The sequence below is a fragment of the Colossoma macropomum genome, unplaced genomic scaffold (genome assembly GCF_904425465.1).
Source record: "Colossoma macropomum unplaced genomic scaffold, Colossoma_macropomum, whole genome shotgun sequence".
NCBI lineage: Eukaryota > Metazoa > Chordata > Actinopteri > Characiformes > Serrasalmidae > Colossoma > Colossoma macropomum.
In genome coordinates this window covers 11114463-11131061 of record NW_023494795.1, presented here as the reverse complement: position 1 = coordinate 11131061, position 16599 = coordinate 11114463, and the positions used below count along the sequence as shown (strand labels likewise).

At 39.9% G+C, this 16599-nt stretch overlaps 1 protein-coding gene across 3 annotated transcripts in view; it reads left to right on the top strand.

Annotated features, from left to right (window-relative positions):
• Positions 1-16599, top strand: part of palld (palladin, cytoskeletal associated protein) — a 168564-nt gene that overhangs the window by 140528 nt on the left and 11437 nt on the right. For 2 of the 3 annotated variants that reach the window (XM_036581437.1, XM_036581439.1), the window contains 6 exons: positions 1544-2230; positions 6553-6685; positions 7171-7272; positions 9208-9246; positions 11898-12119; positions 14230-14379. In XM_036581437.1, the coding sequence (XP_036437330.1) occupies positions 1544-2230; positions 6553-6685; positions 7171-7272; positions 9208-9246; positions 11898-12119; positions 14230-14379 (1333 nt within the window). The remainder of the gene's footprint in view (positions 1-1543; positions 2231-6552; positions 6686-7170; positions 7273-9207; positions 9247-11897; positions 12120-14229; positions 14380-16599) is intronic. The other variant, XM_036581438.1, reaches the window with a different exon arrangement.

Below are 16599 nucleotides of genomic sequence, written 5' to 3'. Positions count from 1 at the left end.
CACACAAATCACATCTTCACAATGTCACAACAACATTGGACTGATGTTTATAGTCATTGCTCCTCTCACTGTGGTTTTCAGCCACGTACAGCAAACAGTGCTTCCAGCACGCAAAGGTTACATTTAAGCAGCATTTGTGGTAGAGCTGGACTATATCTGTAATGCAGTTACATCACGCCATGCTTGATCACAGTGATGTGCTTTTAAAATGTTGTTGTGATGTTAGTTTAACATTGTATTGTACTTTGGGTCATGATTCACTGTGCAGTAGCGGTGTTAAGAAGAGGATGTGGATGGCTGTGCAGATTACAGACCAGTGGAGACACATCAGGATGTGAGAGGAGAGACGTGTCATTGTGGTCTCATCTCCAGCAGCAAGAAAACACTCAGCATGACTCTTCACAATCCGATGTAACCAAATTGATAATATAGTCCAAAGACATGGGTCGTCTGGGAATTTCAGCAGTGACATCACAAGCTAATTTGGTTGTGTCTCAGAACAACATGTGATCAAATACTTGTTTATGCGTTTATGAAGAAGGATTTTCCATTGAGTAGTTGATGCTTTGCAAATGTATGATCCTTATGCTTTTGTGCCTTACGCTTTAAAGGGCCCATATCTTACATTTATTTATTTATTTACTTATGTATGTACGTATGTATGTATGTATGTATGTATGTATGTATGTATTATCTTCTGCTCCACTTTTGGTATTTGATATACCAAAAACAGTTTTAATTAATTGCTGCACGACCGTTTTCCAGGCTTTCTTTATCATGAAGAATTAAAGAAGCTGTTACTGTGCCTTTAAGACTAATATACAGTATTGTACAAAAGACTCCTAAACACATTATTTAGAACTACTTATTTTGCCAAGGAGTGTGTTTTTACATGTAAACTCACCATATGTCATTAGAAGTTAGGCAAATTAACATAAATACACTTAAAAAGTAACAAGAATTTCCTTTTTTTTAAACATCAGTTGATCATTTGAGCTAGTTTGAAAAACAGTGTTTGGTTCCAGATTTCTCCCCAACACCCCCAGCCAACACTCTTCATTTGACGTAATGAAGGATTGATTAACAAACCAGGTATTGGATGATAAATGCAATTAATACTGGGCTTAATGGAGGAAAGTTTTGAACATGGTTAAACACACTCACAGATGTAAAACCACTACTTATTTTATAAATATTATTTGTATTTATTGTGAAATATGTGACTTACCTCTGTTCTGACTGACTGTCCTTATTCAAAAAAGAGTCCCAGCTGAAACTCTGTTTATAGCTTCAACATGAGTGGGTAGGGCTAAACTGCTATAAGCTGAACAGGTGGATATGTGTAAATGTGTTGGCTGTTTTTCTTTTCAACAAAACCAATTAAAAATGGGCTGTTTTGCCACGTTTTCACGTGTGGGCCGCATGGACTGGGTACCTTCGCAATATTTACATGCTACATCAGACTTTTATCTAAAAAAGTAGGCACTTTAATGTTCGACTACAGATACTAATTTTCAGTTTCTTCCTAATTTTGTTGCCACAGAAACGCGGAACAGCTGAAGCAGCTCCATGACCAGGTCCTATTAGAGCAGCAGGAAGCAGCTAAGTGGCAGCAACAACAGCAGAAGCTTGAGGACGAAGCACCGCCCACTTCTCAGCAGGAGCCTCAGCAGGAGCCCCAAGAAGGCCCGCCCCCATCTCCGCCTCTTCCCCCTCCCCCCTCTTTCCAGGAGCTGGAGCGCAGCACCATGCAGACGAGCACGTTCAACTATGCCCGGCCTAAGCAGTTTATCGCCGCCCAGAGTCCCAGTAGCGGCGGGCCATTGGGTTATTCCACCCAATCCTCCACCTCCTCCGGCTCCAGCGTGACCTCTCCGCTCTCACCCTCCACGCCCCACAAGCCCTTTAGCCGGGTCTCCCTGCCACCCTTCCAGCCACAGCCTAAAGGGGGCAGTCTGGAGTCGCCTGTCTCTCCATCATTTCCGCCCCCTCCACCTCCCTTCTACAGCTCCAGTAACGTCTCCTCCCCTTCCGGCCCAGCCCAGGACTTCCCGCCTCCCCCTCCGCCACCACCACCACCTGTCAGCACCAGCCCCACCCGCTCTGATAGCTCCTCCCCCTTCACCTCTGTGCCCCCGTCGCCTGCAGGGTTTTTGGTCTCAGTGCTACCAGCCACGCCCTCCACCCCACCAGTCAACGCCCTAGGACTTCCCAAAGGCAATGGCACAGTGTGAGTACTCAGTTTTCTTTTTTGCGTGTTCTTCTACTTTTCACACAGTCTAACAGACAATATAATGATCCCCAAAGGACATAATTTGAGTTAAATAATTTGGGTCCGTGACTCAGTTATCTCACGAAGCAAAATGTTAACTGTTTCCATGTTCTTGCAAAACTTTCGAATGAGATTGAAGCAGAGAGGCAGGAGGTGTTGTACGATGTGATAATGCTGGAGTGGGTTGCTGATTAGTGCTGGTTGTTTGCAAACTTGCAAATCTGATTTTATTTATTTATTTATTTATTTATTTATTTTTTGGACACAGATCTGATGTATTCAGAGCTGTATGGACACACAAATCTGGTCTTTTTAGATCAGACCTTAATGTTTGTTTATTGCCTGCTGTACATGCAGTCATCCAGCTTTAACTTGGCAGCACCACCTAACTTGAAGTGAAAGCCAGTAAATGCTGCAAACGCAATACATCCTACCTTTTTTCACATTTGTCTTGTTCTAATAATGATCAACAGAAAGCTGTTCAGAGCAGATTATCTTCGTGACGAAGACTTGTGCCGCTTGTTAGTTCATGCAGCATGTGTTCATTACCATGATGTTATTGATTTGGCTCAGAGTTGAGCAAGGAGGCTTGTAATATGAACATAGCCTTTGGTGTTCAAACATTGCGGTTATGTTAGATGGCTTACTTCATAAAAATCCCACAGTGCATGCTGTGAGATTTTTGCCTCACGATATCAAGATGCATTGTTAATTTCTCCTTTTATGTTCTCATTGTCACCTTTTTTTTTTTAACTGTAACTGTTTTTATCTGTCCAATTCAAATCTACTATTTAAAGCTGTACTATATAAGGAGGAAACTCAGGTAAAAGGTAAAAACATGATATATAAGCACTGCTGTCTGAAGAAAACCTTGTATCTCCACTTTTGTCGTTTTTCAGTTGCCCTTTACATTGTATGTAAATTTCATGAAGAATGGGCCAGAAGAAACGGCCCAAAACGACTTGGAAAAAAGTCTGGTTCCATTGACTTACATTAAAGTAAAGTAGGGTTTTTCCTTTTTCTGTAAAGTTACCATTTTGGAGATACAAGGTTTATATATATATATATATATATATATATATATATATATATATATATATATATATATGAGAGAGAGAGAGAGAGAGAGAGATAAATATAGATATATAGATATAGATGTACACATACACATATATTCCCATATAAATAGAAACTTAGTGAGGTGTGGGAATGAGACAATTAAGTCGTGGCCACAACTTAGTAAGGCCTGGGAATGAAATCATGCGACTAAGTCGTGGCCACACATTAGGATCTCGTACCCACGCCTTACTAAGTCTTGGCCATGCATTATTTTTATTTATACAGGAAGTCACCAGCAGGGCTCCGTAGGGAGCTGTGAATCACCCTGTAAAGCCTGACGTAGTCAGTTAAGTCAAAGGCCTCGGGTTCGGACCATGTCATGTGTCTTTGCATATTACTGTCATGCTCACAGCCTTAAAATTAAGGTCTGACTTCATGTTTTATGTCTTAAAAAGGGTCTGAAGCACAGCTGATGTTACAAAATGTTCTGCTGCACATTTGAGCTTAACCATTTGCGTGTCTTGTGTATAGTTAGACCAGGCCTTACAGGCCTTCCATGTAAGGTTTACAATGCCACATACTGTGTTCTAAGCTAAGCTGTGTATTCATTGTGCAGGGCTTTATATATTTGTTATATGAGCTGCAGTAGAGCAGTGCATAGGGCGCAGAGTAGGATTTGGAACGCAGCCGTGGACTCCTGCAGCTGCACTGCTGCTCCTGGATGGAAGATGACGTTTACATTCTTATAAGGCATGTTTATAGAGACAGGAGGAGCGCAGAGAGAGCAAAAGAATGTTTGTGTGCGCTGTGTGTGAGTGTGCGAGTTCAAACAAAAGGTTTTATCAAAATATGTGCCTTATGCCTCGTAATTAGAGAGCAAAGCCTGTCAGTTGGAGAATACAGACAATACTAAAGTCAAATAAACACTTCATAACAGAGAAAGATCATCATAGTTTTCACCCAAATGTACACACTGGTCTACTGTACAAATATTAGTTATCAAGCTTTTTTCCCGAAGCCCTCCAAGCCTGGCAGACGTTCATATCGTAGTGTAGAAATAAGAGCTCCTTCCAGGCGCAGATTAATGACTGTGATCTTTAGCGGAGGGCTAATGTTCATGTCTCTGCTACGGTCATGTTGATGAATTACTACTAGATACAGTTCTAATCAAAGGCTAATCTTTCTTCGATCGAGTTCCTACGTTCACTTTTATCCCCGACCTTTTCATCTCCATCTCACTCATTTATTCTTCACTTGTTTTTCATTGCGTCTCCCTCTTTCTCTCTCGCTCACTTGCTCTCTCGGCATTCTAGAATCACAACGAGGGAGATAAGAGAGCACTGTGGAATTTCAAAGCTCAGGTTCATCGAGGAGACACACACACACACACACACACACACACACACACACACACACACTGACAAATTAAACTTCATATTTTTTTGTTAAAGCTTGTTAGGCCACCCTTCATTTATTCAATTTCCAGTCAGAACAGACAGTACAAGTCATTCATTTTTCATAGTCTGGAAAAACCACAAACATATATTTTATATAAAATTACACAGAATATAATATACTAGCATTGTTTTTCAGTATTTATTGTGTCCACATTAAGCCTTCATTATAGCTTCCATTCTTTTCAGGAGGCTTGCTTTCAGTTTTTCAGAAAGTCTGCAAGGATATTTTTCCACACTTTCAAAGTTCAGTCTTAGAAGTTGGTTGTTTTCAGCTTCCCATGATCCAAGTAATTCCAAACACGTTCAACAATGTTGAAGTCTGGACCCTGGGGTGGCCAGTCCATTGTTGAGAACTATTTTCTTTTCTCAGGAATGCTTCTTGACAGCTACACATCCTTTCAAACTCAGTGTCTTCTCACACTGGAAGGATGGACAGAAACACCTGTGGATGAGTGGAGCTTGATTTTCTCTTCTCTCTCAGAATGAAAGCTTTCAGTATTGATTTCCTAATTGTAACAGTTTTTGTGGCCTACTAGGTCTTGTTGGACCTGGTTATCATGAGCCCTTATTTTTTTTTCTGTTCATATCTTTTAATCATTTTTAAACTCCAGTTTTGGAAACTCCTCTTATTTTTCGCTTGCCCTTCCTTCCCAAGTGGATTATCTTATATCTGATCTCTGTTTTACTGGCAATGAAATAAATCAAGGGTGGTCTTTTGCACAATACACTCCTGTATACCTGCTTTTTTGCTGTTTTTTCTCAGTAGAACAGAAATGTGAATGTGAATCTATGCATTCGTGAGGGTATTGAGAGAAATATTTAGTTCAATGTGTGTTTGATTCCTATTTTTTAAAGTCTAATGTATGAAACCAAATCAAGTATTTCAAACTCTATACATAGACAGTGTATCTAAGCAGGATTTCTGATAGACATGTAAATATTTATTCAGTGCTTAGCAGATGTGACCGCTGACTGTTTACCACTTGGCTGTAGGTTCAGCTCACATGGGGCGGGTCACCTGTCAATCAGACCTGTCCCTTATGTGTCTAAGCTGCCGTTCCTGATTCCAGATTTAAACCAGAACAGATGTTAGCGAGGGTCGAATCACTCCAGAAAGGATACATACCACACTTTTACAACTTCCTGTGATTCCCAGCATGTCTGTGACACTAGAGGAGCTTGGTTCAGAATCACATTTCTGTGAGATAGAGATCCTTCTACAATAGACAGTTGTGCTTAGTGGGGCTGATACTTAGCCCAAGACAAGGCTTGTGCTATCCTGGTGATGGGGAGAGGTTTTTCTACTGCATTATGTGTTGTAGTCAGTCACAATTCATGGAAACTTGGTCATATTTAGTAGCTGTACCTACTGAAAATCTGCACAATACAATTACAGTATCTTATTCACTATAAAAGCACTGGGGACAAACCTTTGAAATCAAAAGAATGAATCCGACCCAATCCTGTAACAAATCCAGCCTGAAATAACACACTCACACGGTGTGATGTGATGATGTTAGCTGTGTGTTTCTTCCTGTGGGGTAGCACATTGTTTGAGTAGTTTGAGGATTTTAGATTTTCTACTTTTAGTTGATCATCTTATGTGAAGGTTTTAAATTAAAAACAGCTTATTTTAAAGCATAGTAGAAAAAATCAGGTTGGAATCCACCAATACTCAGCATTTCAATACTGGTGTTGGAAAAGGAAAAAGTGCTATCATGCCAGTATTGAAATGAGATATATAATCAATCTCATTTTGGACAGTGGGTTCCCACGGAAAACTGGCCGTACCCCACGGATTGTTTCTGACTCTGAGATCCAGGGCTCCAAAGATGCTGTCATCCAGGACCTGGAGAGGAAGCTACGCTTCAAAGAGGAACGCCTTAGCAACGGCCAGGTGTGTGTGTGGTTCACTAAGGAATGAATTTGAAGAGTAACCATCAAGCTAATTAACATGTATTAGATTTCTCATTACACCACATTAAAACCTCTACAGATTAAACAATTTCTCAGTGTGTCATGATGTTGAATTGGAAATAAAATAGTCACTCACATGTGCCAAAGATTTAAGAATAATTAAACTGAATCATATTTGGAAAGCTGCTGCTTGTCCTTGTGTCCCTATATCATATTTACATAATGAGAAGCCTTTTCTCCACTGAACTGTAAAGTCTTGGAGTCATTCTGTACAGTTTTCTATAATCTGCCAACTCCCTGTGTGTATTCCATATCTGCAGTATACACCTCCAGCACACTTTCAGCACTAATAATGTAATTCTGCATTAATCATGTCTAAATGGTCTCAGTGGTGTGAGAATGTGCACGCATTTGTGTTTCACACACTAACCCAGGCTCTGACCCATTAATCCTGCTTGCTTCCAGAGGTTAACCTATGAGGAGAAGATGGCTCGAAGGCTGCTGGGGGCGGACAACGCCGCCACAGTATTTAACACGCAGCAGACAGAGGAGGAGCCAGCCACACAGGTACACACACGCACATACACATAAAGTCCATATAAAGAATTTCCTCCACATAAATATATTTTTTGGCTGTGTTCACATTTACCAGGCTGAAGAGATTCATGTCTGATTTTTTTTGCCTTAAAGTGACACAGATCTGATGCTTTCAGAGCTGTGTGGACAGACAAATCTTATGTTTTAAGTTCCAATCTGAGCCACTTGTATCCTATTCGTGGCCATGCAACCTTAATGAGAATAGTCAGATCAGAATTCATGTGGTTTTATCCGAGCGTGAAGGCTTGTGCCGCTCGTTTTTTGGCTTGTTGTTGACGCACGTGGTTCATTCACATGACATTATTGAGTGGGATATGCGCATGTACCCAAGTTTGTTTACAGTAATGACAGATACGAATCACTTACCCACACAAATTCGAACCATCAACTTGAAAGGATGAGATCTAAGCAACGTCTTGCCACAGTTCACTTTTTAATCCTGGAAAATATTTATTTGGGAGTGTAAATGGCTCCAATTTGCACATAATGCAGTAATTTGTTGCCGTTTTTTGCTGGTAGCAGTTTTCTCTTCACAGCTCATCTGTCTGTTTCTGTTTGCACATATGTGCACATGTAGAAAAACAAAAGAAATCAAATTAAGATTATACATGCGATGAAATTCATGATTACTGAGCTAAAATCCAGATCTCTTTATTAACAACTTTAATCAGATCTAAGAAATCAGAGTACGCTGTTAATATGATGACTTACATAACCAGATAACTGCCAAAATCAGGCACCGATCGTGTTATTGATATGCATGTAAACACATTCACTGTAAAGCATGGGACCATAAGTGAGTATCGCAACATAAACTAGACTCACTTTCCTCAAAGAGTACTTTCACAGGACCGCACATCCTGTGGCCACATGGCGTGTAAATTAAAAAGTAAGTGCAAATTAGAGAGTAATTTTGAGCAAATAAAAAACAAAGAAAAACTTGTTGGCTACAGTGTAGTTTATAGGTTGCTGGCTGGGGTTATGCAGGACTGTGCTTTGCCTGTGTTATTATAGGAGCAGTAAGCAAGAACTTATATCAGATTTTCAGCATCTTCAATAATACTTACTGAATTTCTCACTGGCTGCTCTTTTAGAAACTCTGTAGCCCATCTGTTGATGCACAGTTTGGGGTGGCCATCCTTTAGCTCTTTGTCAGTGGTCAGTTTCTGATCACTGAGCTGCTCTTGGTTGGAAATGTTTGGGGGTGGTGGACCACCCTCTGCCTAGCTGTGACATTGACGGGCGGAAAAATCCCAGCAACGTAATTTGTTTGCCACACAATTAATGTCTAATCAACAGTGCTCTGTGGTCAGAAAGTGACCCATGATGAAACAGGCAGAGAAACAGGCAATAGATGATTACAATTACAGTGTGTGATAATATGTCTATATAATGGACCTAATAAGTTGGTGTAACTCAGTGGATAATGGCTGGAAGTGAAGACAAAAGGTGTTTCTAATTAAGTGTACGATGAGTCTAAGATGAAAAAATGAAAAATGTAGAAATTGTGAAATGGTGTTGAGGCCCATGGAGGTCTGTAAGTCAGTGAGATGACTCTTGAACAGTGGTTAGAGAGTGATTATAAGACATTATATGTGACTGGTGAGTACCACTGTCTACTTATTGCTTCTTTAATGTTGATGCTGCCAGCAGCCTGTTTTTATCTATGCATGGCTTCTTTGCCTGCTTATGTGCATTCGCCAGTGTATGGCCTTTTTGGAAATTATGTCTGTCATCATAGACATAGAGATGATAAAATAAGATGATGGTAAGAAGGTGAGTACACACACACACACACACACATACACACACATATATGTGGGTGTGATGTGTAATCTCTGCACAGGATGTGACATCATCAGATGGACACAAACCCCCTCTGCCTGTTCTGTGATCTCTTTACAGGAAAGCAGCTCAACTGACTCAGAGTCTGTCCCTCAAAAGGTTATTCAAACCTACGCTGTTAATTACCTTTCTTTCTTTCCTTCCTTCTCTTCCTTCCTTTCTTCCCTCCCTCCTTTCCGTCTTTCTTTCCTTTTCCTCTCTCTCTCTCACTCTGGTCTGGTGTTGGTCATTAAAGTGTGCAGTGCTCACTGGTTACCTTCTGCCAATCAAAGTCCACATAGCTCAGTCTACCCATAACAGTCTTACCTTACTATATATATTTTTTTTTAAGTTTCATAAAGCTTGAAAGACATTAAGACGTTAGCAGGTCTTAATGATTGTACATGGCACCAAAGTTTTTAGATGTTTAAGAACAGTGGTTTGTGCCTGAGCTTAAGTGGACTTTGATATTCCAGCTGTCAGTCACTGCCATGTGCATTTTGATTGGTCACTGACGGAGGTGTTAATCAGGTATTGGAGTTGCATGTATGCGTCTGTTTCACACATGATCCAGCACCTGAGACAAAGCACTAAAACACATGGTTCTCTCTCTCAGAACTATGTAGTGATGCTGTGGAGATCATTTAAATCTAATGTGCACCGAATGCTCAACACATGTCTGAGAGCAAATTGTGTGCCTGTGCGGTTTATATATGTGTGTGAGAGAGAGAATGATGGAGCGTGAGAGATGAGTGGATTTGAGAAAGAGAAAGAGTTGCAGAGTCAATGGAGTGTGTGTGTGTGTGTGTGTGTGTGTGTGTGTGTGTGTGTGTGTTGGTGTGTGTGTGTGTGTGTGTGTTGGTGTTTGCGTGTAGACACGCGCATATATCGGTGTGTTTGTCTGTCCTGTGCTGCAGCTGTGCCCTAAGCCTGTAATTATCATTGTGATGTGTCATCAGTACACACCACTCTCCAGATGTTCTGGTGAGGGTAGGACTCAGGATATGAAGAAGAAAAAACAAAAGAAAAAGCAAAATAAAAGAGAAAAGTAAAGACTGAGTACACAATAAATGCTAATAAAAGAGAGAAAGAAAAGAGGAAGGGAAAGAGGCAATGTTGGACAACATATTAATGAGTGTTTACATGCACTCAATAATCGAATCATAATCAGATTTCAGTAGTTATCCAGTTATTCAAATGGTCATGTAAACACCATACTCCAGTCTAGAAATTCCGATTAGGAAATCTGATAGAGAGCTGTATTTTAGCTCGTTAATCAGATTTCTCAGTGCATGTGAACTCTTAATTTCTTTCGGATTTCTCAGTCTGTGCATGCGCGAGAACAGACGGTGGTACCAGAATAAGCAAGCAGCGATGTCACGTCTTCTTCTGTGAGTTTATTGGCCGGTTGCAAAGCAGAAATCCGATCTGATACTGGCTGACTCATGTAGACCCCAAGTTTCCCCGTTATCTGATGACTAAAAGTGTTGATCCGATTACTGATAAAATCAGCTTTTCTGCAGTTATCGGATTATTAAATGCATGTAAACACACTCAATAAGAAGATTCAGTGATAAAAGTTGAAAAAGCCTTGAATAATCACTGAAGGCTACAAATGTGCTGATTTTCAATAAAAAGGTATACCGTGGCATTCAGTATATGTGATTGTTTTTGTGGACACTTTGAAATATCGTCACTAGTTGCAGTTTCAACAGAAATCGTTTAGACACACAGAGAAGCTCTAATTCCACTACGATGTCACATTGTGATCACATGCTGTATTTGATGTTTTACAGCTGTTTCAGTGTGTTATTGGTCTGAGTACCTTCACAGCTTACAGTCAAGGTTATTAGAGTATATGGATGTCCGAACTCCAAAGGCAACAAATAAGTAAATATTAAACCTTCCATGTTTTACATTTTTAGACATGAAGCACATCATGAAGTGAAGATTTAAGTTGTAGATATGACCACCGGGAAAATGAGTGACACATTTTATCACTGACACTGTCTGTTCTTAACAGTCTAAGGCTACGTTCACAGTACCAGGTTGAAGTGGCACAAATCTGATTTTTTGCCCTAATGTGACTCAGATCTGATGTGTTCAGGGCTGTGTGGACACACAAATCTGATCTTTACAAATCCAACCTGAGCCACTTTCATATGTGGTCCTAGATCGGATATGTATCCGATTCATGGCCAAGTGGCCCTAATGTGACGATCAGATCAGAATTCATGTGCTTTTCATCCCACTGTGTATGCACCTCATATAGCGTTACCATGAACAGAAGTTAAAGCCTGTAAACGGTGGAAAAGCAACACATCTCACCTTTTTTTCCTTCGTCTCGCTCTAATAATAAAGCTGAGAGCTGATCAGAGTAATTATCTTCACAGCGAAGCTCGTTCTGCTCGTTAGTTTGTTTGCTGTTCATGACTCACGTGATTCATTCACGTGATGTTACTGAGTAGGATGTGCGCACGCGGGTGATTTCAGGACGCTGGTTCGTTCATATTAATGACAGATTTGAATCACTTACCTGTCAGAGATCGGATTTGTGTGCGTGTTTGTGTGTGTGTGTGTGTGTGTGTGTGTTTGTGTGTGTGTGTGCGTGTGTGTACTCTTCACATTTCCTCACATATTTCCCTCGGATCACCTTTTTTGCTCCTTGTAACCTCACAATTACCTTCCCTGTTCCTGTACTTTAGCTAAAAACTCAATTTCCCAGCATTCCCAACATCTCTAACAATACCTTCCTATGTTTTTCATCACAGGAGTACAAGGTGTCAAGCTTTGAGCAGCGCCTGATCAGCGAGATTGAGTTCCGACTGGAGCGTTCTCCAGTGGAGGAGAGTGATGATGATGTTCAGCATGATGAAGACGCTCCAGGAGAGTGTGTGGCTCCATTCTTCGACCAGAAACTCAAGCACTACAAAGTGTTCGAGGGCATGCCAGTCACCTTCAGCTGCAAGGTCATCGGAGACCCTAAGCCAAAGGTACGTAAGCCACGGTGTCTTTTCTGAAGGCTCACATCACTCCAAAATACCTGCACAACCAGCATTTCTTCTCAAATCAAGAGTATTAACAGGGAGGGGGCCCCATGTACTTTGCTGCAGTAACAGCCTCTGCTCTTCTGCAAAGGCTTTATAGTAGATGTTGGAACATTGCTGTAAGGATTTGATTGCATTCAGCCACAAGAGCATTAGTGAGGTCAGGTACTGATGTTGGATCAACGCCACTCCAGCTTATCCCAAAGGTATTAGATGCTCAATCACTCTTTTCGTCCTACACCCCTCCAGCTGATGCTTGGCATTTGGCATGGTGAGCTTACGCTCATGTGTGGCTGCTCAAGAGCGTCTCACTTTATTGGTGGTGCCTTTCTTCTCTTTGGAGATTATACAAGCTGTGTGCGCGCAATTGAACACCTGTATCAGCAATGGGAGCACGTTAAAGTAGTTGAATTCACTAATTAGAAGGGATATCTGAATACTTTTGGATATATAGCATATGTACTGTGTGTAATAATCTTAATAGTGTAAGATGACATAGGCCGGTTGGTACACAAAATATACAATGGCCCTTACTGCACCATTTTGTAGTAATAGAAAGGATTGAAATGATGTTGCTTCACCAATATCTTATGTGAAGCTTTTAGCCCGGTCTGCTTTCTCCTATGGCACTTTTTGCCACGTACCACAAGCAGCATGCCACCAGAAGTGTGTATACAAAATTCTCATCTGCCACATTTTTCACTCGCAAGTCTGATTGAAAACAAAAACATTGCAGAAACTAAGCCGATACTTTAGTTGTGGTGCCATACTGCTTCTGGCTTAAACTGGCATTAGCAGAAATGGAGAGAAAGGTCAAAAACAAAAGAAATGTCACATTTGCTCATAAGCCAATACTAAACACACACATTTTTAAAAAGTATGACAATAAACAAATCAGTATAGAATATCACATTATTCACATTACTAAAAGCAAAGAGATTTAACTGTAGTTTTAGATTGTCTTGTTTCGATTGGCTTGTAACTCACTTAGTCACTGATAAATGATAAATCTCCACAAGGAGCACCATGAGCAGTCAAATAGCTTTTAAAGCTTCATAAAAACAGTGCCTCTTATCAGTGACTCTGTGTGTCCTTATTAATTAACAGGGAAGCATATCTTACCTAAATTATGTGGCTGTATTATCTGAAAACACAAAAATTGTTAAAAAAAAAAACACCCTTAGTGTTGAGTATACAGTTGAGACACGTACACAGAGGGAAATATCCTAGAATAAGAATGAATGCCAACAGTAATGCAAATGGAGGATTTGTGGGTGCACCAGTACAGTGTGAAAAGCGTTTGTATAAAAGAGAAGGAGCAACAAGAATGTAGTTGTATACAAAAGTCCTGGCACCCCTTCTCAAATGGTTGATTTTTCCAAGTGAAGATCAGTACAAATCCTATGCAGAGAGCAGACTTCTGCACATTTTAATGCACTTTTAATGCACAGTCACTGTTTATTAGCTGGATTTAACATGAAAAGAAGCATAAAATGTGGCCCATGCATTTTTATTTTTTTTCCGTCTGTTAAACTCAATTAGAAGCAAATAAATAGAAATTGTGCACTAAAATTTGCAGTAAATGTTTTTATATATTTAAGATTGTTCTCTGTAGAGGATAAAAACGTCATTTGAGCCTGTTCAAGCTTTTCTATAGAAATGTTACATAAAAGCGAAAGAGGAGAGCAACAAAGGACGGAGACACAGGGATTAGTGTTGGAGGTTTGGTGTTGTTATTAAAGGCGAGGTTTGTCTGCTGCTGACGAGTCACCACTGGGATTCCTGCCATATATGGCTGTGGCTCTCTCCCTCTCTCACACTCGCGTACACACTCAAACACTCTTTCTTTCCTTCATTTTTCACTCTCCTGTTCTTTTTCTGGCTACTGACAGCTTCTGTAATGACCGGGTGATGACAGCAGACCTGACGAATGCCAGCAGTATCTGAGAGAAAGAGAGAGCAAACGAGTGCAGAACATCACATGAATGTGTGGCGAAAACATGTTGTGTAATGATGTCTACATGTTCTCACTGTGTGTTTATATGTTTGTGTGCAGGTGTACTGGTTTAAGGATGGTAAGCAGATTTCGAAGCGGAGCGAGCACTACCGCATCAGTCGAGATCCAGACGGAACGTGCTCTCTACATACAGCCGCCGCCTCATTGGATGACGACGGCAACTACACCATCATGGCTGGCAATCCTGCGGTACACTTGCATACACACCCATTTTAAACATCATCAAGGAGGTCATACAGAGGTGTCATATGTATTATAGGTATGTAAGTACCTATGGGCTAGTTTCCCAAACCCAGATTAAGCCTAGGCCTGGAATAAATGGGATTTTTAATAATAAAACACTAAAGATGTTGCAGTTTAATTGAAGACTAAGCTTAAAGAGGAATTCCATCTATTTCTCAAAACTTTCTGCATAGTTAAATCTTACAAAAAGTTGTACAAAACAGAAACAAATATTCAGCCAAATGCTTGAAACAATAGAGATAAAACTTTGGTGTTAAACCATGTTTTAAATACATTCATGGCAGAAAGATACATACAGGGCATCGTAAGGCAGAATAGTCCCCAAAGAAAGCTTGTTTGTTTTTGTTTTTTTGTTTTTTTTTTTTCAGATTTACCTCTACTTACCATTATCAACATTACATGTAAAAACTTAGCAGACACATGTAGTGTCTTCAGTCATTTTGCATAGTAAATAAAATCTACTATATTTGCGTTATAGACACCCCTGGTTTCTATCACGATAATCGAGTGTGTTTATATGCACTTAATAATTCGGTAACTGCAGAAAATCAGATTTTGTCAGTAATCTGATCAACACGTTTACATGCACTTGAGTAATCAGATAATGTGGAAACTCCGGGTCTACATGAGTGAGACAGTAACCAGATTTCTGCTTTGCAATCAGCCAATAAACTCACAGAAGAAGACGTGACGTAACCTTAACGTAAAACTTGAACTTCATGCCTCAGTTTTTTGTTTTTTTTGTTTTTTTTTTAACATTGTGCCACTTTACCTGAAAATATGAACATACATCATCTAGAAGATGAAGAATATTTAAATCCTTCATTTCAAGTTTGGTTTCAGCGCCACTCCAGAAGTGTTTTGCTGCGTCGCATGGCAACGCTGCTGGTACCATTTGTTTTCGCGCATGCGCAGACTGAGAAATCTGAAAGAAATCAGAGTAAGAGTTCACATGCACTGAGAAATCTGATTACTGAGCTAAAATCCAGCCTCATTATCGGATTTCTTCATCGGATTTCTAGATCAGAGTTTTGTGTTTACATGACCATTTGAATAATCGAATAACTGCAGAAATCCGATTATGATCTGGTTATTGAGTGCATGTGAACACACTCATTGTTTCTCTACAGTGCACCATTTTACATCGCAGTACTCTGGATGGCTTTGTTTACATTCTAACAATTTAAGTATGCAGTAATAATAGTAATAAAAAAAATCTGTGTTCCCTTTAATCCTTGTCCACAAAACCAACTCTGTATGTGATATGAATTTTCTGAAATCTAACTTTAACCTCACTGACCAAAAAAAAAAATACTAAATTTGTGGTCCTGATATTGTGGGCTATCCCTTGTTTTGTCTATTGTTACTACAAAGTCAGGACATTTCTGTTTAGAAAACATACGAAAACAAGCACACACACATACACACGCCTCCTCTCTGTCTTCATGTTGGTGTGCTACATTTAGAATTGGGCCAAAGCCCATTTTCCAAGCCACTCTTGGCAAAACTAAAAAAGATGCGAGAATCCCCTTCATGATGCCAACATACAGTGCTGATGAGGAAAAAAGCTCTGAAAGAAAGTCATAGTATACGGTCGTATGTAAAAGTTTGCGTACCACCGGTCAAATTAGATGTTTTGTTGATTTTCTAAATGAAAATAATTTAACACATCCTCTACAGAGAACATCAGTTCAACATAGTAGAAAAATAAAACATGAAATATTAAATATGCCATAAACGTTGCACTTTTTTATTTTATGTTAATTTTTTTCCCCAATATGTTACAGTCAGCAAATAAACAGCAATTGCACATCAAAATGTACAGAAGCGTTTTTTCACTGAGAAAATCAACAAAACAGCATGTCATTTGACCAGGAGTGTCCAAACTTTTGAATATGACTGTATGCTGCTATATTAGCTGCTTGATGTCCTTATTGTTCTATGTAAGCAACAAATTGAACTGACCTGCAAAATCCTGACCATAAATACACATATTGTGAATAATGAAGTGGCTGTGCAGTTTAACTGAGGCCATGGAGACAGAGTTGTGTTATTGTAGCTGTTATTATAGCCAGTGAGGTCAAGAGTTTACAACCAAGCACACACAGACCAACAATGAATGACCGTTATTATACAGCTTATTGAAACAAGCTGTCAGACATTCAT